The sequence below is a fragment of the Bolinopsis microptera genome, chromosome 11 (assembly GCF_026151205.1).
Source record: "Bolinopsis microptera isolate Bmic1 chromosome 11, MBARI_Bmic_1.0, whole genome shotgun sequence".
Taxonomy (NCBI): domain Eukaryota; kingdom Metazoa; phylum Ctenophora; class Tentaculata; order Lobata; family Bolinopsidae; genus Bolinopsis; species Bolinopsis microptera.
Window position 1 is genome coordinate 11,207,613 of NC_087082.1, and position 27,476 is coordinate 11,235,088.

General features: G+C 38.0%; 2 protein-coding genes across 2 annotated transcripts in view; both read right to left on the minus strand.

Moving 5' to 3' along the window:
• Positions 1-13,683, minus strand: part of LOC134823630 (cAMP and cAMP-inhibited cGMP 3',5'-cyclic phosphodiesterase 10A-like) — a gene marked incomplete at its 5' end in the record, with an annotated part of 31,370 nt that extends 17,687 nt beyond the window's left edge. The window contains 4 exons of the mRNA XM_063835164.1: positions 815-865; positions 1,012-1,070; positions 7,147-7,206; positions 13,587-13,683. Coding sequence (XP_063691234.1) covers positions 815-865; positions 1,012-1,070; positions 7,147-7,206; positions 13,587-13,683 — 267 coding nt within the window. The remainder of the gene's footprint in view (positions 1-814; positions 866-1,011; positions 1,071-7,146; positions 7,207-13,586) is intronic.
• LOC134822799 (protein ABHD13-like) overlaps positions 1-27,476 on the minus strand; it is a 948,842-nt gene that overhangs the window by 420,877 nt on the left and 500,489 nt on the right. The window lies entirely within an intron of this gene.

The following is a 27,476-nucleotide window of genomic DNA, read 5'->3' on the forward strand; positions in this document are numbered from 1 at the left end:
GTTTACAACGCCTTTAATTACATTATTATTATCTTGTTATCGAAAATCAGGGGGGGAGGGGGGGGGGGGAGAGGCAAAATTCAGTACACATACTTTGGGGCTTATTTATCAGTTATTGAGTGCCCGGTTGAAGTAATACTTTCTGGTATGACTTGCTATTATCACTCATTCGAGGAATATACATATCATATTATACCAAATAATAGCGATGTTCATTTTTCCGAATGAATGTTTATTTTCGCGAATTTTTTGATATTTGAATGATACTTCAACAAACACGAATATAAGCAAATTGGGCGTGGTTTCTAAAAATTAAATTTACAAATTTTGGCGACGGAATCCTCGAATGAGTAGTTACAATTTACCATTTGCAAAGTTACAGGTCTCAAATATAAAACATGACGATCTTGTAAGACCCAACGGGAGTATAAGTACTGACTTTTGCCCCCCCCCCCCCCTTCCTGTAAAATGATCAAAATTTAATCTTTTTTAATCTATGAATTCAATAAAATTAATTCCGGAAATACAAATTAGCCTAATTAATATCTAGTCGTGGAGGTGACGCAAATTATCTTTCATTGGGGAGACAATTTCCATCCAATCCCCGCCAGAAGTCAAATTGCATATAATATAATACTTATCCCTCTTTCCTACGATATCATTTATCAATATTTTTCCATGTAGTCGTTGCTTAAATTACATAGTCGGTGGTAAAGTGTGAATTCGATTTTGTTGATAGTTTATTGTTATCCTGAGAAGTAGTGATATATCAATAGTTATAATTTGTTATCAATTATTTATAAAAATAGTTCACCTTAGCATATCTGACGACTAGTTCGCCCCACTTGGAATAATTTCGTAACAACTGAAAAAATCGCTGTTAATAATCCATTTAAATAAATTTCTCACATTCAATTTTGTGTACAAATTTCATTGATGGCCCAGGACTTTTGTTAAAGGAAACAAGAAGATAAATAAATAATCAAAACTTTAAAAAACAAAAAAGTAAACCTGCTCGTCGTGTTGTGTAAACTGTGGCTTCCCAAAGTCTCGACATATCTCGATCACACCTAAACAGATACAATATAACAATCACAGAGGTTAAACTGAATTTTCTCCATGGTTAGACTATGATCTTAAAATGTAATAATGCAACAATGTTCAATATGACGTGTTCATATGAATGTACTGCCACGGACAACTTATGAAATTAAGCAAGATAAGAGCAAGATAAGAGCAAGAATCTTCTTGTCTTTATTCCAGTGTCTATCTCCTTTTCACATAATCAAGCTAATTTCCATGGCAGAAGTTGAGCTCTCCTCAAAAGGTAAACGACTACTCCGATTCAACATATAATAATACCGTTTATTTAGTAAGTTAGTATTGTCACAAACTCCAGGAGGTCTCAAGTCTGCCTATTACATACTAGTGATACTAAATAATATATAGGTAATAATCACTATTACATACTGGATAATAGTGATTATTATAAACCATTATTGTTCAATATTATCATCACAACTCATCAACATGACACTGATGTGGTAGCAAATCATAATCATCCTGGGTCCAATTAATGATTATAGCTCTATAACGGGATACGGGGAATAATCAATTTATTATCCTATCGATACACTCAAATAACAATACATTGATAGTTTGTGTTGGCCTTGAATAATTGTTGATGTCTAGTGGCAATATAATTTTATAGCTAGGCTGGTAGATCATAAATATAGCTTTATAAAGCTTTATAAATTTTTATAAACCCAAGTCTTAAATATTACTTATATAATTAAGTACTGCTGCCCTTAATTATAAAGATTATTATCGAGAGAGTGCTAATTATCTATGAGTGATCTTTCCTTTCTTATTTTCTTAGAGGATATTTCTAGTTGGTTATGCAATGATTTCTTTAGTTCCTGCCTGCCTGTTTGCTCAATACTTGATTGTTTTCTCGAACTTTGCTCCTAATTCTTAATGATTAAAAGCGGGATAATTTATCAGTTTATCTGTTAATCTGTTAATCTGTTAATCTGTTAATCTGTTAATCTGTTAATCTGTTAATCTGTTAATCTGTTAATCTGTTTAGCTGTTTATCTGTTTATCTGTTTATCTGTTTATCTGTTTATCAGTTTATCAGTTTATATCAGTTTATGAACGCAACAGAGATGTCCAAAAATAACGACTAGTCACTAGCTTCAATCTATAAAAAGTCTCATGACCATGTGTGTCTTATAACGAGTGTTTTTACAGGATCATATCACGTACCTCGAGGTACTGTTGATAAATCACAGCTGTTATAATGGCAACCTGCAGGCCTGATTACAAAGTGTATAGTCGTGTAACGACACTTTAGGAATACAAGTCTTACAATATCTGTATATAATAAGGATTAAATAGTACATCGTATCGATAATCAATATAGATACCACCTCAAGGACTACAGTCTGGTAATGTGTATCTATAAACAGATGACTTATAAAATATTAGGCTAGGCTCCAGCGTGAGATTTGTAGAACCTTGGCCCTCAGGTTACGTTCACAACTTATATACGGTATGCAGGCATATGCCACGGCAATAAGAAAATTTGGGCATTAAATTGAAGATTAAAATTTTAAGCAGATAAGTCACATTATCCGAATTCCTTCACGTTTTTCCATTTATAAACTGTCGAACTTGTCGGTCCACTGCTAATTCCTAGCAAGAATCTCCATCTCTCAGTTGATCGACAAATAGTTCAAGATGAGTTTGACCACTTGTTGTTGATTTGTCAAAATAATCTAGGGAGACGCAACTGGATATCCTCCATAGTCCACAGCATTTAATTAAATGCAATCACCGTCGCGTCAGCCAATCTTGTGCCAAATCAGGAGGTGACCGGGATTGGCAATTTTGAGCTATCCCGGTCCCGGTCCCGGTCAAGTCACATTTTTCATCCCGGTCCCGGTCCCGGTCCCGGTCAAATGCTGATTTATGATCCCGGTCCCGGTCCCGGTTAATTCAGGATTCTTGGTCCCGGTCCCGGTCCCGGTCAATCACTCAAATTTGCCGGGATTTTGAGTGTTCACTGCACTGCCCTGCTGTGTAGTGTGTACACAGTGTAGATCAAAGCTATTTCTACTCGGTAACTAATATCGTTACATAACTCATAAGTGCAAAGTAACATCAAGTTTTCAACTCGGGCTACGCCCAATTGTCAATTGGAATTGGAGAATGAAACTGTTGAATAATTTGAGGGATCATTGATTGAGGAATGAGGAATGAGGGTGAACTTGAGTAATCAGTACATGAACATTATTGGTGTAGTACATTAGAGCATTAGGCCCATGCCCCATATTGACGGGTTTTTTCTAGTTTTTTCTAATTAAATATTCTAGTTATTACTTATTCAAATTGTTCAATTATAATGTAAATGAAAGTTGCAGCTTTCAATATGAGAATACCAGTTTTGGTCCCGGTCATCCCGGTCATCCCGGTCATCCGAGTCATCCCGGTCAAATCCCGGTCATCCCGGTCATCCCGGTAAAATTGGATTGTTGGTCACCTCCTGTGCCAAATATGTCGGACCGACATAAAGAGATAAAGGCTGCGGTGCCCTCTTTTCTGAACATTCGTCTTAAATAATAATCCATGATTGGTGACTTTCACAATGTTATAATTCGTTGCACACCCTTACAACTTTACAATTATTGTGTCCCTCGAGCAGAGCCCCTGTCGTATGACTATGAGCTGGTCAGTAGACTTGCTGAGTCGTATTTATCTCAACATTAATAACTACTGACTGCTCACCCACTGAACTTTAGATGGCAGATTTTGGGACACAGTACTGTATCGTCAACAGTTGTGTGCCACCCACTTTGCACGGTCTATACTTACAGACTTACCCTGACGGTACGTAGGTATCTGGTGTATGGATATTGGATATGAGAGTTCTGTTACAAGTGTAATTAGACTGCTGGATGAGATGTATTATATGGATTATAAGATTAAGATTTATTACAAATGTCAGCAAAATTTAGGGATTTGCTAATTACAACTTAGTGCAGACGTGCAGTGTAAATACGATGATATTATTATGTAGTGTATTAATCCAATTGCAAGCCTTGACTTTATGTTTTATAATTCTTGCACTGGTGTCTAACTATCGATCTAATTAACTAGAGCTCTGAACGTCGTGTAGGGTATCTAACAAGACACCAATCCTACAAGTAACTTTAAACAGCAGCTGGATAATGGATATATTAGGTGGAATTGTCCTAATTATAAGGGAATAATTGTGGAACGTAAGCCTAATTCGCGGTTATAAGCATATAATATACGAGTACACTGTACAGATAACCCTATTTTTATTACTAGGCATTTTACTAAAACTTCATTTTTATTTTCTCGATTATCTCAATCCCTCTAAAAATGCGTGTAATTTGAGCCTACCCAAAATTTATCTTTCCCCCGATTCTACAACTTGGAGAGGCCAACAAATGTTGAGTCCTCTTACCTCAGCTCTACTATGAAGTACAGATGATCATTCCATGCACAACCGATCAGACTATAAATGAACAATAAGATAAAAGTTACGATAACATTAAAGTCGGAGAGTTATCGAATCAGGGTCGGTATAATTGAGTTACTTAATTCTACCGAAGGACATTTTCTATAGTTTTAAAATTTATATTCAATAAAACTTTGTTAGCTTATAATTAGTTAGAGTGTTATTCTTATTACAGACCTGACCGAATTCTCATATTCTGATAACTGATGAAGTGATGATCATTGATCAGTCCCCTTTTTAACAGGTCCAGCAATCTGACTTTTAGTAAGACTCGATATTGATCGAAGCATGATCTGCTAGTTTTCAAATAAGATTGGTTCTTCATGTTCTATTGTTCGGACACAACATTTACACTGTATGACAAGTGATTACAAAATTCACAACTTTTAAACTTCAGTCTTTCACCATATTAAAACATTCCATTTCGTGTTTAAATCCAGTCATTAAACTTATAATATATTAATAGTTCATATGAGTTATTATCAGATGCAACTCCAGGACTATTCGTTGTTTCTCCGGTACTTTTAGTTGTTCATATCTAATACAGTTCATATCTATTTATTTGTTCCATAATAATATCTCACAATCTTCTCTCCCGGGATCTCTCTTTACTTCTAGAACTTCACTTTCAGTTCCTATCTTCCGTATTTTCTCTCACATCCTGTTATCATTGTTCAGTTTCATTCTGTGCCATCTTTAGAGGCTTTGTTTAGAGGCACTCGTTCTTACAGCGTCCTTTCGTTTCGTCTTTTCGCTTCATCTATTTCCATCTTTTTTCGATGGTATTTAAGTTATTATATTTGAATCCAGTTCCCTTATAGCACACCTTCTAGATTCCTAGCACCAGTTACTTTTAGGTCACGCGTGGACACTGGACAGTCTTTGTTTCATCCACAATTTCATGTACAACCGTAGTATTATATATAATATACTATAATACTACTATAAATAGTAGTAAACTTAGAGCATGAGACCCTCTAATTACGTTCTTTTAAATTTCCAGCTCATTCTCATTCTCATAATATATAAAGATTGAGATTGAGACTTACACCCCTTGATTATGCTATTATCATGCCACATAGTAATAACTCTCAGCTATTCCAGTGTTTTCTCTAAGCGTGTTTTATCCTAGACTCCCCATTTACCTCATGGCCCTCGCAACACAAGTAATTTATATTCGTTTAACATCTTTCCCAAGGAGTATTTAGTCATTATGCACTTTGCAGTAGGTTCCATTTCTTGATTATACTATTAGACCCTCTGATTATGTTGTATCTTGAGACACGGCATCGTTTATATGTTATAGTTCTCAGCTCTTTTCTCTTCATTGGCCCGTTTACCCTGCACCTGTCTGCAAATTGCCGGTCGTTTCGATTTTTAGTTCCCTTTGATTTGACTCTCTCTCCTTTACGCCTCTCTTTAAAGAGAATGATTTTGTCACTATTCTCGTAACGCATTTAATTACCCTTGGCCTTCTGCCATTTTCTATCAATCACTCATTCTTCAAATACTACTATACTTTAAATAACAGATAAACTCATGGCGGGTCTAGTTGCCGACTAAATACGTCATTATCTTTGCGAAAATAAAGGAATTAGTGTGAGGAGATATTCCATACATTTGGTATCCGAATCTGAATTTTACTGCGGTATTTTTACGAAAATAAGAGCGCGTAATTGAACATTCCATACTCTATTTTTCGTTACATTTCATCACTTCTTACAGTAACTTATGTAGTTAAAGAAATGCTTACCGTTTACAAACTATAACAAGTACTTGTGACTCACTATCTGAACAAACTAAAGTAGCCACAAATCCTTTCACTCTATTTTTGTTTAATTTCATTACTTCTTATTCTGAAAAGAGATGGTCTCTCTATTTCATTACTCATTTTCCTTCTGTTTTTTATAAATGAAATCTTTTGTTTCAAAGGCAGCCTAAACATTATTTGTGTGATTGTATTTGATTAGTGCAATTGTTTTATTCTCTCTTACTCCGGAGCATTGATTCGTTGGAAACAGGGAGTTGTGCAGATCCTTTGTATGAAAACGAAATTGTTTTCAATCAAAATGATCCAAATCCACTGTACTGTACTGCGCCATATTCTCTCTTAATCATCTCAATCAACCTGAAGTTTCCGGTTCTCAGGACCCCCCCCCCCCCCAAATATGCACTGCCGCAATGGTGTAAAATTCTTGATTTTCGGGGCAAGTAGTCAAGTAAACGGGGATCCAGGCCATGATTAGGGTTTAATGAATGGCGTTTGGAATTTTTTGGATAAATAGCACAAATCTGGAATTTTCGGGAACTTTTTGTTGATATTCGTGCCAGTAAGTAAGTCAGTACTATGTTTGCAGTATGTAGTGAAGGGGTATCCTAGGAAGTTTATTGAACTTTTAACAGGTACCCCTCTTCATTTAACTCTCAATCAAGTTTCCTATCATTCGGCTGAGTCGACCGTGGTGATTGCATAGTCAAGACAGTGACTCTGGGTTTCATGTCTGAAAGCTGATTAGCTAATCGTTGCCAAATGTCCGGTACCGACCCAATTTCTAAACCTATTAATAACTAACTTATTTGAAGTATCACTGATTTACCTGCACATTGTTCATTATCTAACAGGACCGGAACTGCCAGTACTGCCTGTGTCTTCGGTCCTGAAATAAATGTCATGATCATACTGTGCTTAATTAATCTGCGATACCCGCAGACGAACACAAAGATTAAATCAAATTAAGAATAATTATATTAAACATAGTCACTTGGCCCACATAGGAATTCGTGATGCTATTAACAAGACCCTTCAGTATCGCGAAGAGCAGGCTGCAGCAAAAGTAAAAGCAAACCCGAAGTACTTTTATAGTTATGCCAAGAAGTTTTCCAAAAAGAAAAGGAATATCAGCATGCTATTCGATGAGAACAGTAACATCCGTTCTCATCCTAAGGAAATGGCAGACCTTTTACAAAACCAGTTTCTATCCGTATTTAGCGACCCCTCCAAAACTGAGTTAGACGCTGCATCATTCCCTCCTCCGGATTTAACATATCCGTTCACGGATCAGATTCTGGAATTCTCTATCAGTGATGTTATCGAGGCTATTGATGATATTAAGCCAAATGCTTCATCTGGTCCTGATGAGATCCCAGTTGCTCTACTTAAGAATTGCAAAGATGCTATGGCGATTCCTATCCATCTGATCTGGTCAAAATCCCTTGCATCTGGAGAAGTACCTTCATTTTATAAGTACTCCCACGTTTCTCCGCTCCACAAGAAAGATAGCAAGGCGTTTCCTTCAAACTACAGGCCCATTTCACTCACCTCCCATATAATCAAGGTGTTTGAGAGAATCATAAGGAAAAAGCTAGTCTTACATCTAGAAATGAACAACTTGCTCTGTAGCAAACAGCATGGCTTTAGATCAGGCCGCAGCTGCCTTACACAGCTTCTCCACCATTTCGACGACGTTTTTGAGTCATTAACCAACAAAGCTGACTTTGATTCTATATATCTTGATTACGCTAAGGCGTTCGATAAAGTTGATCACAAATTGTTGATCAGGAAACTTCACCTCTATGGCTTAAATCCAAAAATCATCAAATGGATTGAATCTTTTCTGTCAGACCGGAAGCAAGCTGTAGTGGTCGACGGCCACTTGTCATTTCTCGCTCTGATCATCAGTGGTGTCCCCCAGGGAACAGTCCTCGGGCCGATCTTGTTCCTTATTTTCATCAATGATATTGAGCATTGCATAACTGAATCCATCATCAGATGCTTTGCAGACGACACTCGTGTTTCAATATCGGTAACCTGTGAACAAGACGTATCTGTGTTACAAAACGACTTGAACAGTGTCATAAAATGGTCTGAACGAAACAATATGGCACTACATAAAGACAAGTTTGAGTACATGTGTCACAGACACAATCGACGTAGTGCTCTCGTCGAACTTCCTTTTGTTAGTGAACTATACCAGTACTCAGTATCCAAAGACAAGTCACTCGCACCTGTAGGTCAACTAAGAGACCTCGGGGTTCTCGTCTCCAACGATCTATCTTGGCAACCCCACATCAAGACCGCAGCAAACAAGGCTCGACAAAAAGCTGCCTGGGTTTTCAGTGTCTTTCAGACAAGATCTCCAGTCATAATGCTTACGCTTTACAAGTCGATGGTTCGTAGTTTACTGGAATACTGTTGCCCGCTATGGCACCCCTCCAAGATATGTGACATCCAGGAGCTTGAAAGCGTACAGAAAGCTTTCACCGCAAGGATTACTGGAATGCGTGATCTCCATTATTGGGACCGTCTTCAACGGCTATCTCTGATGTCTCTACAGCGTCGCAGGGAGCGGTTCATTTTACTTCATATGTGGAAGATTCTCCATCACCATACCAGCAACGACATTAACGTGCAGTTTGTCTCCAGGCCACGTTTTGGAAACCTTGCAGTCATTCCATCTGCATGCAGACACAGCTCAGCAGCAAATCAGTCACTGTATGATAATTCATTTGCAGTCATAGGCCCAAAATTGTGGAATGCAATGCCTTACCATTTGAATTCCATCGGCGACCGAGAGCATTTCAAATCGCAGCTCACCCAGTTCATGCTATCTCTTCCGGATACACCGCCCATCAGGGGCTACACTCCTCAGAACTCAAACTCGCTGCTTTGCTGGAGGAATGACAGAGAGATCTCCTCTCTGTGGGGTGGTCACACAATGTGATGGCCCTGTTAAAGCTTAACGAATCTCAACATAGGTGACATAGGTAGGTGACTCACGGCTCACCATTACTAAAAACAGTCGTCCTACTTTCTAATTATCAGAGCTTTGAATATTTCACAGCCGTCGTTATTTATAACGATATGCATATTACATAATATGTGTATATAATATATATTATATGTATATGGTGTGGCAAGTCCCCATTTATTTCACAGCTTTGTGAGTTGTGTAACTTTATTTGTTCAGTTATATTTTATCGTTATTCTTATCTTCGTATTGTGGTATTACTGGCACGTGATGTGAGTTTTGATTGGTCGGCCTCACTTTAGTGATTCTGAGGAGTGGGGTACGAGATATATAATATCTCGGAGATATTGGAAGTTTATTATTATTTATTTTCAGTCTTCAATAGCCATTGAAATTTCTGTTAGAAAACCCGAATAAGTTGTCTTTTATTGCATTATTGTTGACGGAAAAGGACGTTAGCGATTAATTCATTCCATAATTAAATATTTTTGGATAGTTTCTAATTGAATTTGAACACATAATTCAAGATTTTATGTAATACATTTAATTATATAATAATATGCATTATATATACTTTCGAAAGCATCCTTCTGTTGCTCCTTAGATGGCAATTTCTTCTATTATGATCTAACGTGTAATTCTATAGACTATTATTAGTATTATCACAATGTTTGTTGGGATGTTTTACGAGGTCTTTATTCATGCAAATTTGTGGCTTTGTACTCGGTATTTCACATTTTGGTTCCTATTTAAATTGTCACTAAAGATATCATTCTTTGCTATCAATTGGAACATTTGTTTGACGTAACCTAGCCTGTCGTTTCATTTTGTATGTATATGCAAATTATGCATGAACAGTAATTTCACCCTTGCTGCTGCTGCTGGTATCTACATTCTCACATTGCCATGGGGTCCCTGACCCAGGCGACGAATCGATAGAATCTTGTGGATAGCCGGTATGCCGTATGGGTAACCGCCCGGATGGGGCCAATTATACTCATACAATGAATGGTTATCGGTTATTTACCACTTCACTTACGTCACTTACTACGGGCCGACCTTATTACGTAAATACGGCACTAACATGTGGCACTCGCGGCACTAACATGCGGCACTCGCGGCACTAACATGTGGCACTTGCGGCATTAACATGTGGCACTCACGGCACTAACATGTGGCACTTGTGGCACTATTATTATATGTAAAATGCGGCACTTGCGGCACTAACACGCGGCATTTGCGGCAATAAAATGTACGTCATGTGGCACTTGTGGAATTAAAGTGAGACTAGTGTAATTTTATTGAGATTATTGGTCCTTACACGGCTGAGTGAGTGCAGTGTGTATCGTGAGAGTACTTGTGAGCAGGCAGAGATTATCACTGGTACGCCCCTGGAGGACTAGTCTGGTTGGCCGCCTCTATTTTACGCTAAAGACATTTGCAGCATTTAATATGTAGCTCATGTAACTTATGTATTATACCCGATCATACCCTTAACTACTATTAAACTTATGCAATAAGAGCTCAACTTCTAAAGCTAATAATACTTAATAGTGTGTGCCGCAGTGCCGCGATTACGTGTTTCAAGTTTGTTTGCTTACTACTTCATGCTGTATTAGTGTATTATGGGCAAGTGAGGGTAAACATCTTAAGATAAGGGCTTTACCGTTGTCATGACATTCTGTAGTTTGTTTGCCGATATTTACCAAAATAAAGCTTGCAACCGAGGAGTATTTGAGCTGGTTTGAAGAGTTGTAGCAGTTTCATTGTTTCAATGGGAGGGAGGGAGGGAGGGAGGGAGGGAGGGAGGGAGGGAGGGAGGGAGGGAGGTAGGGAGGGAGGGAGGGAGGGAGGGAGGGAGGGGGGGAGGGAGGGAGGGAGGGAGGGAGGGAGGGAGGGAGGGAGGGAGGGAGGGAGGGAGGGAGGGAGGGAGGGAGGGAGGGAGGGAGGGAGGGAGGGATGGATGGAGGGAGGGAGGGAGGGAGGGAGGGAGGGAGGGAGGGAGGGAGGGAGGGAGGGAGGGAGGGAGGGAGGGAGGGAGGGAGGGAGGGAGGGAGGGAGGGAGGGAGGGAGGGAGGGAGGGAGGGAGGGAGGGAGGGAGGGAGGGAGGGAGGGAGGGAGGGAGGGAGGGAGGGAGGGAGGGAGGGGGTTTTACTGTATTGAGATCCCTATTCTGTGGAACTAAGTACTAGCGACACGCAGGTCGCAGACTATCGGAGTTTTGCGTAGAGGATACTATTACTAAAAATATCCAGATCAAAGTGCCTATAGTATAATAACATCCTTGCAAAAATATTTGCAGACATTGATCATATTAAATATTGATAATCCTCTTGAGGTTGCGACCAACTAAAGGAATCAAGCGTTTCACATTACTTTGTGATTCTATCAAGCCAGTGGATTTTTGACTACATAACGTTGTCGGCCATAGTATTCCTTGTTGCTTTGCTATATTTTTTAATTACGAAAAATTGAACAAACAACAACTTTCTTAACCCCAGTTACATATAATCAGGAACAATGGAAAACACTACCCTCTCACCGACCTCCACCTTCGACATGACAGTCAGCGCCTGGTATGAAATCCCAATCTGCGCGCTAATAGCCCTGCTCGGAACCCTCTTCAACACTCTCTCCCTGGTCTACTTCATTAAGTACGAATCTGAACAACTCGGCAGCAAGCTCCTCATGCTGCTCAACGTGTTTGACTTGTGTGTCTGCACCTCCTCTGCTCTTATTGTCTTCATGGAGATACTGAGAAGCAGCACCTCAAATACCCACACTCTGGATATACTGATGGCGGTGTACGTGGTGGCCAGTGAGAGCACGTCCTTCTCAACGTGCTTGTTGAGCGTGGTGCGCTGTTGGTGCTTGTGCCTTCCTTTTAACAAGGTTAACAACTGCCACCTTGTATTTTCTACCGTGTGCTTCCTGGCCTATGTTATCGGCAGAGAAATAGCTTACACAGCTATAAGATGGAACGGTGGTGGTGATTTGTTCATAACTTTCGGATTAGTGCGGGAGTACCTGACAATTGCATCAATTTGCAGCATAATTATTATTGTGATAGTTTCCAACATTATATCAATAAAGAAAGTGATAGCGGCGCGAGGCAGTAAAGACTTGATCGAGGTAACCAAACGAGCTGCAGTTACAGTCTTCCTAGTCTCCAGTATCTTCTGTCTTTACAACACCAGCTTTATCGTCCTGTTTTGCATTTTTCTGAACATTCCAAGGAGCTCTGATTTGGGAATGTACTTCTTAGAATTCCTAACATTTCGAGTGTTTCTGCCCATGAACTCTGCGACAAATCCTTTGATTTATCTGCTTAGGAAAGTTGAAATGAGACAGTTTGTGTTAAGCTGGTTGTACAGAATAAAGATAACTATTTTAAGACTATTCGGAAGACAGACTCTTAATGGGACCGGTCAGAATGGAGAGGATCAGGAGCTAGCATCTTTAACCGAAAATGGGAGAACTGGAGCTTCGATCGGATATGCGAACGAGAAGAAATATTTAAAACAGAATAGTTAGTAATTAGTATTAGTTAATTAGCTAATTAGTTGATTATCATTAGTAGAGCTGTAAATGTTTTCAGCTGACTCATCGTTCCTATAGTTTGCTCATTGCTCATGCTGGCTGCTGGCGAAAGACTATATTGTGTAATTTAATGGAACTAAAATATGTGTAAACTGACTCTAATTTTTGTAAATGTATCTTTAGAAAGTATATAATCCTAGGATGTAATCAGTTTAATGGGTCTATTATATTGTGACATACTCTCTAATATCAGTAAATTTTACTGATATTATAGAGTATGTCACAATATAAATTGTAGAGTTAAAACTGGTAGTTTTGTTTGGTGGGTCTTACATTTTATTTGAATCTTAGTATTTGGGCCTTTATATTATAGTTCTTTTCACACTACTGTCCTACTGAGTATCAGAGTACAAGTGTCAGTTAATTATAGTACAGTGTTTATTAAACACTATTTATTATAATAATTATAGCGTGTCGTGTAACTTATGCTGCCTTTAATTCTTTAACTTATATAATATGTACCTTTACAAACTCAACTTCTGAATTGATCAACCGAATTTATTATTGCTTTATCAGATATTTGCGATGTGGCATAAGATGTAATATAAGAAATTGTTGTTAAAGAATGAATTTATGGAATTGCGAAAAAAAAATTAAATAAACAAAATTTAAAAACAAAAATATAATTATAGCAATGCAATATTTCATCCTCCATGCCTGCCCAATTCCTTGTCAAGTTGTCCTCTTACCTCGTTTGCCAATACCGGCAGGGAACTTGGTGTCCTCTTGAAGAACATCTCCCACGTTGACGATATTCCTGGTATGGACTACGTGAGCAGCGACAGTAATGTCCTCGCAACGTTCCGTCACGTCAAAGTGTTGGGTTAGGCAGCTGTGACACCTGGTAAATAAATTGATTCAGTCATCCAAATTATCTAATAACTTAATAAATCATAATATCGATCATTAATTAAATTAAATCAATTGATTCCGAATTGATCACGTAAATGACCGGGTTATCTAGATTCTAGATGCGGTCTGAGATAAATGGAACGTCTGAACGCTCACTTCCAAGATATAAGTTAATAATACTAACGTGTGCTGTGCTTCTGAAGGGTTGTAAAGGTGCAGCGTGTTTGAATATTCCTGCTTGATGTACATTGAGTACAGATCACCTCCAATCACTGAAACGAGATGTCAGGAAATAATTAGTTAACGTTTTTTGGAGTACCAAATTGAAATAATATCGGTATTGGTTGATACAACCCTCTGTTGCACTATTTCTGAGCAAAACACTAGCTATTCGGTAGTATACAATAAGAAGACACCCTGTCTTTCTTCTTCTACAGCCCACACGTAAGAATATGCACTGGACCTCTTTTTTGACGATTTTTTGAGGTCGAAGATTTTCAAAATTGAATAAAAAACTTTTAAAGGGTCATAATTGGGTGTGCTGTGTCACCCTGTAACCCAGTAAAACACCCGTGATAACTCACGTTGGAAGGCGTGCCGGGTGATTGTAAAGAGAGTAAAGTAAGCGTCATCCACACAGCTGGGTGTCCCTATAGTCATGTCTAGAGGAAGGAGGTCCTCTTTTTCTAACGTATCTGAAACAGGAGCGATATAGAGAGGAATTTAGCTAGTTTTACAGGCGCAATTATCACATGTTTTACATTTTAGTTAATCACTGTACAGTGTACATACTGTGAATACGAATATGAATGTTAAAGTTGCCGTGACAGCACCTGTTGAATTGTAAGACCATTTCAAAATATTTTTAACACAAAGTTTTCCATTTCTCCGGAAAGCCTATAGGCTATAGAATTACACTTCCACCTCCCCTGGTGTCATAAAACAAGAACTGTCAAATCAAATGAGTAATAATCACATTTACCTCCCTCACATCCAGTGCAATTAAAACTTCGCTCTACTGGTAAAAACGGAGCTCACACATCGAGCAGAACGGCGTGTCCTCATTGGCTAACTCGGGGGATCACGCTACTTCTATTGGCTGGCAGGGGTCACGTTCAAACCGAAATCAGGACAAAAACACAATATAAGCCCTCATAAAAAGGGAGAAACATTGCACTGCTGTCATGGGCATCTGTAATAAGACGCAAAATTTGGACATGTCACAGTAGTGTTACTACGATGCGTCATGATGCTCCCAAGTAAAACTCTAGCTGTCATCTCCAGTAATATAACTACTCTCCTACTACTGCTCGGAGATTTCAGAGGAAAAGTTATGTACTACAGCAAAGAAATGTATTTGATGTTATATTTAAAGATTTAATACTGTGACACCCAGTGACGATCTAGTACTGCAATATCTCAACGATTTTGAATAATATAATTCTACTTTTTTTAAATTTGAAAATTCAATCAATTATTACATACATAGATACATAAATCAAGCGTTACATTTCAGCCATGCAAGATTGCAATGACATTATTTAGATATATTATTACCAATTGATAAATGGTACAGATGACAACTAACTAAACTAGAAAAATAAACTTGGATATATAATAATTAATTCAGCTGAACCAACACAATAACACATAGCAAGAGCCACATCAACGTCGGGGCCGTCGACATAATATTATCGTATTTCATCCCTAGCACTACATTCCAGCACACTCCTTGATTACATTACTATTTAAACAAATACTATAATATACATTATTAATGCGCTACTGTACATTAATATTGTCATGTTATTTAACAAACTATTTTTACGTATTAGCTATACTGCCTTACAACAATTACTTTTACCCATGTTTTTTAATTAATTTTAATAGCAAGTTAAAAAACAAAAGCAGGACATTTGAACGGCTAATAGCCATATACCAGGCGGTCGGTACCTACTTGCCGGGAGAACATGATATGACTCCGGACCCTTGTTAATTGTGGTGACAGTGCGATTCTAACATGGTTTCAACTTTCACGGTGTTACTGTTATAATATCGAACCAGCCGTATGAAAGGATGATGAACGGAGTAGTAAAAGAGTGAATGTGAAGTTTCGACGGCCCCTAGCTAATATAGAAACCACCCGATGTCGACAGTCGACACAGGAAACGTACAGTAGCGATCTTTAAGTTAGTGTGTGTAAAGTAGTGCAAAACTGGGGGAAATTAAGGACTCTTTTTTTTAACAGTTTGAATTATAATCGATTGTAAAAAGAGACAACTAATAACGAGACGGATTTATGATAGCGTTTCAATTAAAAACGAAAGTATGGTAAAAAGCAGCTAAAAACATCAACTGGCTGAAAATTGTAAATTAATTTAAAGTTTACACTGAACCGACAGATGAAATAGACAGAAACTACTCGCTCTTAACCTTGTCACAGCTATACTACAACCAACACTCACCAAGAACTTAAGGTTTACTAATTATACAAACACATTATTTAGCAGCATAGTAACTGAGCTTCTACCCGCCAAAACACACGTCCACGAGGAGGTTGTCATAATCGAAGACACTCAAAAAGCTGGGCATCAAGGCCCTATCAAACCGGAAAATCCCCTATTAGACAATTCACAGATACAATTGCTGGTAGCATGCTTAAAATATTTCAGCATTATACGGTGTTATATGCACTTTATCTCTAAGTTAGTTATAAGAAGAGACTGTAATTAATGGTGAGAGAGGTTTTCTAGAATATATAAATTATCACTTTCTCTCTTAAGAACGGTTTCCACGTGGAATCATTGTCATAGCAACCCATCCATCACGTGATACTCACACTTCAAACGTCCAATCACAACTCAGAGCTATCAATATGCCCAGAATGATAAAGTATCTTATATATGTAATATTTCATTCCACTAGATGTATGACTTGGCACGTGTCAAAACCGTGGTTTGTATGGTCAGGAAGCTCAGGTTAGGTAACGTGCCAGGTCTGGTTTTGGACGTGCAAGCCGGATGAAGGATAGCAATTGTTCATATCTCCCCTCCCCTTGACAAATACCACGCGGGTTCTCCTGCTCATGGCTATAATTACACTTGACATTGTTTTACCACTAGTTGCGTGCAGCAAGACCAGTGAAATCTAGGTTACTCAGACAATAGAAGCACTCCCGTGATTCCTTTCAGAATTATTAGCTACAATGCCACTAATGAAACCATAGGCTTGTATCAAAACTGTCCACAGTAGGTTCCCAGTCCATCACCTCAAACAGCCATTTACTCAGAAGCCATCAAGTCTAAAAAACTTTTGGCAATGATTTTGATGACCAAAAAATGCAGATAAATAGCATGTTCTTCCTTGATCAGGTTAACCACGTGACACACGCCGTGAGATTGGGTAAACAACTAGTTCATTTACCGTTGCTGGGTACTAAAGCACTAGCTACACAATATATCAACTCTAATTTGTCATGAAATATGACTATTTGATCGACAGAATTCCTAGAATCTAGGCTATAACACTATAAAATATAACATATGATGTGTCAGTACTCAAATTTGAACACAACAGCCGCCCTCGCTCAACCAGGCTCTCTTTTCGAGAAATACCCCGCTCTGGTATGTACAACAACCCTCCCATAGCAGGGATGTTGGGATTTTAGAGAAGGGTAAGAAAATATTGTTCCTGTAGTATGTTGTATCGTGGATAAATAAGGACTTGTGGTAGGTTATAGTGGACAAATAAGGGTCCTTGGTATAACACGTACTTTTGGGTGATGTTATTGGCTTTATTAAAGAGACAAAAAACTGGGAGGGGGGCGATCCAAAGTGTCTGAATTTGTTGTTTTTTGCGTTGGTCAAAAATAGAAAAACATCACAACTTCATTTCGCAGTGTTTCTTACAATATATGTTATGAAACTGTTAATCAAAAGGAGCTTATTGAAATAAACCGCATATTGTGTTATGGACAAAAAACTCAAATGAAATCTAGAACCCTGTATAATAGGGTATAAAGCTAAGATGTTTATCTAAAAGTTAAGACTTGCTCTTGAAGTCTTGACCGGGTTATATGTGTTAGGATCGAGAGAGATGTAACAAAAACACACCCCGCACCAGCCAACTCATCCCCACCACTTCAGCTCACTCGGTTTTGTGTCACGTGGACTATTCAGCCAAACACAAGCCGTATCCCTCTCTCTGACCTTTGACGGCTGCTTAATTGAGCAGAGAGGGAATGGGCGAAATAACGGCTACTGATTGGTGGAGAGAGGTCATGCGTCACAAATTAACGCCATATGATTGGTCAATAAGAAGAGTCAGTGGCCATTAAACCAGGTAGAATTTGTAGTCATAACGGTAATTTCCAGTTACGTCTCTAAAAAGTCGGCGGTGAGTGATTGTTAAGTAAGTAGGATCCGATCTTTCTGAATCTTGTTTCCATCACCTTCTTCAAATCCAAACGAGCTTAGAGATACGAGCTAAAGTCTAAGACCGTATGCTACACTTGTTAAATTGATAATAACAGTGTTAAAGTAACCCATAACATTAAAACCTCTAATCGGGCAAATCTAAACCGTCATTGGTCATACTGATATAGATGATTTCATTCACGGATCTCTCAAACTGTATCGCTGTGTGAAACTAATCAGACGTAAAACAGTTACAGGTACTGCCAGTTGGAAACGAATTAAGCTCAACGTTATTAGGAATTTGGTGACTCATATCTACAAGGAATCCAGCGTAATTTGTTAAATAATATCTGAAGGATGCGTATGTTTACTGGGATGCTTAGAAGAATGTCAGTCGTATCATTTTAAGAAATTCAATAGCAATAGGTTACGTGGTACGTTCCTTAGATGGCTTGTCACACTAAGTGGGAACATTTTGATCAATCTTTTGGTTCCAAATAAAATGAAATTATTTTATTAGTACCCTCCCTCTTGGGTCCACCCCCCCCCCCCCCCCCCCCCCCCCCCCAGCCCCCCCCCCCCCCCCCCCCCCCCCCCCCCCCCCCCCCCCCCCCCCCCCCCCCCCCCCCCCCCCTTTTCGGATGGCTCAGGTCCCACCTCAATGTTTAACTGTTTTGACTTACCAAGTTTGCTCTAAACTTGCTATGAAGACAGTATCTCGACTTGATTGAAGCTGCGATCCTTCATATTTTAACATTTAACACAAAGTCATAATCCGCAATGAAAATCTTCAGTTCATTTTTATTTTTAACTATAATTACAAACAAACGGGGATTTTGTAAAGAATAAAATTTTATTTGTTTAAGATTGTCCGATGGTCGGGTCCCTTGCTACTTATCTGATCAAGTGTCCGTGGTATTAAACAGGAGTAGTTACGTGTATCTAATTGAAACTTAAAACACAGCAAACGGTCTAGTCAAAAGTGAAACTGTACTTCGAACAGCGTTAGCTCATTAGTAAACGTCGATACTGTTTAATGGTTGCCACACTCGACCATCACGGATCCTGTCCAGACTTTATTTTAAACTCTCAGCTAACTGTTGTAATCAACTTAATATATATCATTATTGTAAGTAAAAATTTTCACACGATTATGTTTCTCATCAATTAGCTGATCATGTACAATGTTAAAAGCATCTACGGGAAATACGTTCAGTTACTAGTATAACGTATATAATGCAAGATTTAAATGACTTCTAACAAGCGAATATTGACCTTGACACGAAATTATGACTTGAAACTATAAAAAAGTTGGAATTTGTTTAAAAACAGAGCAAGTCGCAATCCTGACATTGGCTTTGATGCTACAAACTACCCGGCAATAATTGATGATTTTCATCACTTCAGAATCTCCGATACATTTGTAAATAGTTGTACTGGTGATTGCACAAGCGTTACTGGTGATTACACTGGCTTGTGATGCTGCCGGAATTAGTGTGTGAACACTTCCGGAACTTGTAGCAGTACACTTATAATTTGCACTTTCTATTGTACCTGATCAGTTGACAGGATGACAGTAAGTTAACCTTATTTAGTTAAATTAAGAACATATTAAGTTAAATAATAACGAGATGTTATTGAAAGTTGATGTGACTCTGAACGGATTGGGGATAGAGGAAGTTCGCTTAAAATTATCAAATCTTACATCGAGGTATACGTGTTGACAGAGCGTTTGCTCAGTAACCACGTGACAACTCCATAGCAACCCAATCATCAGCGCCGGTTAACCTCACGTGGTAATTGTTGATCAAATGGGAAAAAAATGGCTATAAACTTAATGGGTTAATTTAGTTAATGTCCGGCGGAGCTGTAGTTTTTTCCTAAAGTACAGGCGAGGGTCTACAACAGGGGTAGTGTGGGTTTGTACCACTGTACCTTGTTAGTGTCAACTTGACGCACTAATTGGTTTTAACTTGTGAAATGACGATGTAAACTCTGTGTTGTAAGGTATTTTATTTTTGAGGCCTAGTTATGACAAGGTCAACTGTAACTTCCAGGCCGTTTTAACCGTTAAATGCACAATGAACATAGTTTTAATCCGGCTATTATATAAAATATTTTTGGTGCTTGCAACCTGAAAAATATCATAAAATGGGGAAAAAGTAGAAGTTCACAGGGAAAAATGTAGTTTTAACAAAATGGTTATATAATTCAGCGTGAAAACCCGCGGCGCCGACAAATTACCCACCTAGGCATTGACAAATTAATTTCTATAATGAGCCTGGTCCGGTTGGTAAATAAGCCTAATCACCACTATATATTGGTAAAATTTCTGTCTCTCTGCAAACTAGTTATAATAATACAACCGTGGCAATTTGACCTAAAATGACCCGCAAGTATAATTTGCAGCTATACTATTTTTACGTGATGCTTAGAAGAAAAACAAGAATACTTTTAATTTATATTTGTAGTTGGCCAAAGTTGAAACCTGGGCTCTTTGTACACATGAACATCAAAACGTCGGGGAGGACGACCATGAAACAACAAGATTATACAGAGGAAACGCGGACAAAACTACCGAGATTTAAAGCAAAGTAAAGGTAATAATAGTAAAGGTAATTAGTAATATAATATAATATACTATTATCAAGCTTTCATTTCCATCTGTTTTTACCTGACGGACTCTAAAACTCAGATGTTCCACACGTATTATAACACAATAAACTAGGAAAAATATCCACCAGAAATGTTCAGCATAATTAAATATTCACCGTAGAATATAAAAATCCACTAAATCACATCTTCACGCCGGAACAAACATGGTTAAAAACAATGAATATGGCGGCTATCTTATACGAAGCTTTATGAGAATATCTGAAGACCCATTCTAGAACTTCTATCACCTAGCGACACCTCAGCGTCACTCGCAAACATGAACACCCTATTTATGTGTACCATATTCACATTTAAAAGGTTTGTAGACACGAGCGTTATTAATTATGCATGTTTTCCAATAAGGAACTACAAACCTGCGGCTGAACAACCATGGAAAATTAACCACTCCCCCTTGGAACGTATATTTAATTTAATCTTTTCAAATTGAATTTGAACAGAATAGAACAAACAGTTTCAGTACACTGCATGGTCACTAAACGAAGAACAGAGGAACTGGAATGCAGATCTTACACCAGATAGTCTAAGATATGAAGTAACCTATCCGGGAAGGATCAAACCCCACAACAACCTTATGAACATATTTTCTGCATTTAAGAAATTAAGCTTCATTGTTTCTAAATTAGGAACTTGTAAGACGTGTCCACTATATTAAAGTCACTATTGTGACTATATTAATACACAAATGAGACCGAGAGACGTTAGCTGCAACTGAGCACTTAGCTGTGAGCTAATGCTTGGAGAAAAATTCCACTTGCTGGGGATACTTGGACCAAATTGTGATGTATGTGGTTTGAAATTGGCTAAATTACTCTATTGCTTTGGGAGGTAGTCGACAATTTAGATTTGAGGATGTGGTGCGCCTGTCTCTGTGACGTTGTTTCTTTAGTCTTTGGGATGGCTAGTAGTGACTACAGTAGTGACTACAGTCTTGACTACATAGTGATACAGTGTGGACAACAGTTGTGACTACAGCAGTAGTAGTGACAACAGAGTGATACAGTAGATGACTACCGTAGTGACTCATTAGTGTCTACAGTAGTGATACAGTAGTGACTACAGTATTGACTACAGTAGAGACAACAGTAGTGACTTACAGTATATTGCAACAAGTATTGGCCTCCAGTAGTGACCTACAGTATTGACAACAGTAGTGACTACGATAGTGACTACAGTAGTGACTACATTAGTGACTACAGTAGTGACTACAGTAGTGACTACAGTCGTGATACAGTAGTGACTAAGTAGTGACTACAGTATTGTCAACAGTCAGATGCCTCAGTAGTGATACAGTATTGACAACAGTAGTGACTACAGTATGACTAACAGTAGTGACGACAGTAGTGCTAAGTAGTGAACTACATTCGTGACTACAGTTCAGTGACTACTGTAGTTAGGGTTATATTGATTTGTATAATGAGTGGTCCTTCTTCAGGTCAGGTATTTCGGTCGAATGATTAAAACCACTTATTCCAACCACTGAACGTTCATAATAAGCAGCAATACTAATAATAAACGTATTCTTTCATATGGACGGCAATTTTAATTAGAGGAAATTATTCAATCATTTATCGTTTCTAATTAATTTAGAGGACAGTTATCTGCAGTTATAGAGTATTGTAACCTCATTAAAACGTGAGCGGTCATTGGGTTTATCTGTAGTTGGAGCCTCCACTTGGTCCACGTTTTTAACACTGTAAACATTATCTGTCCTTCAGAAAACTGTCACGAGGTGTGGACAAAATGGTCACGTGTGACATATGGTCAGGTCAGTCAAGCACCCACCAGTGCCATGTACTGCATTTCGTAGCCCAAAACTTCTGCATGGAGATGGGTGGATCAAAATTCAATCTGATTTTTAATGACTCCGAAAATTTTAAAAGCATTTTTCTATCATAAGTATCTGTCATAGTGCGGTTGGTTTAGAAAACATTAACACTTTAATTCCGTTCAAAGATTTTTTTGGGGCATGTAACAGGAAAAAGTTGATAATTTAGAGTAAAGACTAAACATGACACCGAATCGACTACCAACTATAGAATATTACAACAGCTGAAAACTGAAAGTTATCCCAACATTAAAAATATTAAACGTAGAATGTATCCCTATTAACATAGTTTACTGGGCGGCGCTCAGCCTGTCTTTCGCGAATCCTCTATTCGTAAATCTAGCTATTTATTTAAGGAATATAGCTGGGTCCCCAGGTTTAAAACATAGTATGAATAGTTTTCAGGTTGCAAATGTTAAATAAGCTCTCCATCACATGCATGGCTGCCATTGTTCTGTAAAAAATAACGAACTAGAAGTGTTATAACTAACAATCAACTAAATTTTTACGATAGAAAGATGGAACAAAACTGAAACGTACGCGAAAAAGAACACGTGCTCTCTAATATTCGCTCCCTGCACTTAAATCTATATCAAATCAAATGAGACCTTGTGTTTGTTCAGTGTTTATATATCCCGAAGGCCCGTTAACTCTATAGCACAGGTTCTGGGTGGCCGATCTGCAGATGCATGGGCCTATAGAATTAAATTAGATAAGACATTCGGCACTGTCGGCACATGTAACGGGGTTGGGGATCATTTTTGACGACATTTTCTCCAACGTATTGTGTGCTTGCTCCCACCCTAAAAAAATTTTACTTAAACTGGTGTTGTTATGAGTCGTGTCATCGTGTGATGTGGTTCCAGACACGCCGGTTACAGGCAATTAGTTCGGATTAAAGATACCATTGTCATATCAGCCATACTGAGTATGACAGTTATAATGTATAAGAATGAGAAATAGTTTGTGATTATGATATCCTCCACATGTCTCAAAACGGTTGTCTGGGTTAGGATGATTTATAGTATGATTTATAAGGCACATGGACAACTGATATCCAGGAAGTAAATTAACCCCCAGTAATGAAGTACAGATGGTAGCAAACATCAGGGGAGGTATCCTCATGAAGCACTTCAAATAGAATCCAGGCCATTAAATATTTAACAACATACGGCGGTCGTTTGTTGTAGACAGATATTTTTACGGAGATCACGAATTCGTTACGCAAATATGAAAAAATTAAGTGAGGGTAAGTAATTGTTTTTAAACATTTTAATCATAATGAAATTCATAATGAATCAGATAATGATACAATTTTATTATGATATTCCACATCTTTATGTTTGACCTCTTCTCATAAATATTTTTTACCCCGGATGATGATGGAGGCTGTTCCAGATTATCATTTATACCGCTTACTCAAGTCTCAACCTGATTCTAGGACACGCCAAGATAAGCCCTCCGATAAAATCTAAAACAGGCGGGGTTCAAATTAAATATTGACATGAGAGGAACAATGTTGCTCCAAGGGAACAGGAGAACGCAGGGACATGACGGTTTACATTTTCAGCCTCGGTGTGTCGGACTGGGGTTCTTGAGAAGTTTAACAGTCTAGGTAGGACCTTAGTAACCTCCGGTACCATAATGTAATTGTTACTACGTAATTGGATATTATAGCATAAGCCTAGAAAGTGTCAAAATGTCACCTCATTCTGGCCTACAGCTCTGAAAAAACTACATTCCCAAATTCTGGCAATTCATTTCCTTTTAACATTTATAATTTAAATCTTGAAATCTAAGAAGTGAAATGTTGAAAATTAGGAACTGTTAAAAGTAGAAATGTTGAAACAGTAACCCCATCCAACGGGTAACAATCCATCTGATCAGTTATCAGCCTCTAGGATCATGACAGATAATCGTATAAGGTCACGTGGTTCTCACGTGGTTCATCACACATTACAACAATAACCTCAGGACTTATCTTCCCATGTACCGCATTAATACCTGCAACGTGTAACCAGATGATAAGTATTAGTTATCATCGTAACATTAGTAATTATGATTACATAGTACGTATCCGTTACCATAGTAACATTAGTAATTGGACAGTAACTTTTGTACGATAAATTAAATTATCCACCCGACTAGGGGCATAGTATTTGTCAGGTTGTTGCAAATTGCACCTAAGTGCTAAGCGTACGCGGATCGCGCCACTGAGCTAAATTCAAGTGCAGATAACCTTAACACATGTAACTGCAAGAAACTAGTTAATCGCGTTTGCAGTTAGTTAGTCACTGTCAGTTGACTAACGAAATGCTAACGAAATATGAGATGTTACACTGCCGGAGGTACGCTTGGACATTTATTATAACATGGACACGGACAAGTTTGTTGCGAATTTCACTATAAACTATACTAAACTCCCCCAAAATCGAACACATAAGTCAAATATAGAATTACAACTTAAAGTTCTGACGCTGATCTTAACTAGTTTATTCTCAGCTATGACAACAGCAGCCACCGACCAAAACGGGTTTTAAATTATACATAATCACGAAATTAAACGTCCTGACTATGACTATGAGTCACATATTCAAGATTTAAAACATACTGAACGTTGCACGATCGTCATTACTGTTGCTGAATTTGGTAATTTACATCGATATATTGGATTAGATTTTCAGTACATATTACTACTTACTAGGGATGGGTGCATCATGTCACCTCGTCTTAAACGTAAGAATATTTCTCCTTTTGAAAACAAATAGTTCTATTACTAAATACTAAGTCTAGTTTTCCCCTTACTAAACACATTAAAGCAATGCCGTCACGGCTACGAAAGTAGGACAATTGTTCTTACAGAAATAGAAAGTAACAAGGCACGATTACCAATGGCGAGGAGTAAATAACCGGTATACAAAACGCGGCTAAGTGAAGCCCTGTATCGGCTCAGGATATATATATGCTTGACAAGAAAGACGCTCCAATTCTATGCAATAGATGAGATAATATCACACAATATATGTTGATAGTGGTGATATGTGGATAAAAATTAGGCTGCATTTGTAGGGGCTGATAGGTGGGCTGTCGGCGAATAAAAGGTGTTTAGGGTGATGGGAAAGGTAGCATAATTACCGGCTGAAGATAGCTTACGGGCTAAAAAAAAAAAAAGGCCCCTTTTTTTTTTATAAACGGTGGCTGGCAGCTGCCAGTCAGGACTAGGGGGACGTGTACGAGTAGTCTGGCGTTCACTATAGGGAAGCAAAATCACAGTGCTCAGCGCCTCACGGTTTTGAAATTGTAGCTTCATTTTAACAGTTGTGTTAATGTTCGTGTTATGACTAAACTATGTGAGGAATGCAACAGCTGTGATTTAACAGTAGCGAAATATAGGGACATAGGTGTTTGTTATGACTTGTTTGGGTTGTTTTAAAACCGGTTGGTCAACTGAAACTAAGTGACACCCTTGTCGCCGCAAATCTACTATTAACTACCATAAGACTGAGGACTTCCTTAATTGTAACCTACCGATGACACTACCGAATATTCGATTGGCGGAAATGGCTCTGGTATTAACTTTCAACGTTCATTTCAAGGCGACAAATTTTCTTGGAAACCGTTTTCCAATCGTTAAATCGTGCCTGAACGTTAAACAGCGTTAGCTAGACGTTTGTGAATATATGAGACACGCGAAACGCCTTGATCGGACCTGAGGAGGACGTCTCGGTCCACGGATGTAATATAACACATTCACAGAACTACGATAATATACGGAATACGAAACAACTAAAACTCATCAGTCACTTGTTAACAACAGTAGATTTGTAGAACAACGCTACTAAATATTAATACAGCTTCCGCGAAATTAGAAAAAATAGAAAATAGAAAATAGAAAGATAGAAAAAAATAGAAAAATAGAAAAATAGAAAAATAGAAAAATAGAAAAATAGGAAGATAGAAAATGAACAATAGAAAAATCGAAAATAGAAGATCGAAAAATAGAACCATAGGCAAATAGAAAAAATAGCAAAAATCGAAAAATAGAAGATAGAAAAATAGAAAAATAGAAAAATAGGAAAATAGAAAAATAGGAAAAATAGAGATAGGAAAACCAGAAAAATAGAAAAAACTATAGAAAAATAGAAAATAGAACGTACAAACATAAGAAAACACAACAAAACAACGCTATATACTACCGCCATCCGCAGAAAAATAGAAAAATAGACAAATAGACAGCACAACATAAAGAAAAACAACAAAACCACGCTACATTAAAATAAGTTACGCAGAAAAAATAGGAAAAATAGAAAAATAGCCAGACACCTAAGAAAACACAACAAACACCGCTACTCTAATCCAAGCTTAAGCAGAAAAATCGAAAAAAAGAAAATGGAACCGCCCAACATCAGAAAACACAACATAACAACTCTACTGCAGACCAGTAGAAAAACCGTTGTCAGCAGAACAGTTAACAGGAGGAAAAGCTATAACCCAGCAGTGCGAAAACTGAGAGTAACAAAACTACTTACAGTACAACAGCATTCAAGAAAAAGTGTGACATGGAAACTCAAGCGCCACACCAAGTCCCGCCACTCCTCTAAACAGTTGACAGGTCCTCTGGAAATCTAATTCCATGGAATTAGATATCCAGGGCAGAGAATTTGTTCTGCTATTAAACATATATACTCCGGGAAAATATCTACTATTTGTCAGTCTTTGGCGGTCTGAGTCTCTGTGAGTTCGCGTATGCAATTTAAACTAATTAAGGACTAAATTAACTAATTAGACTTGGTACACAAGTAATATCTTCA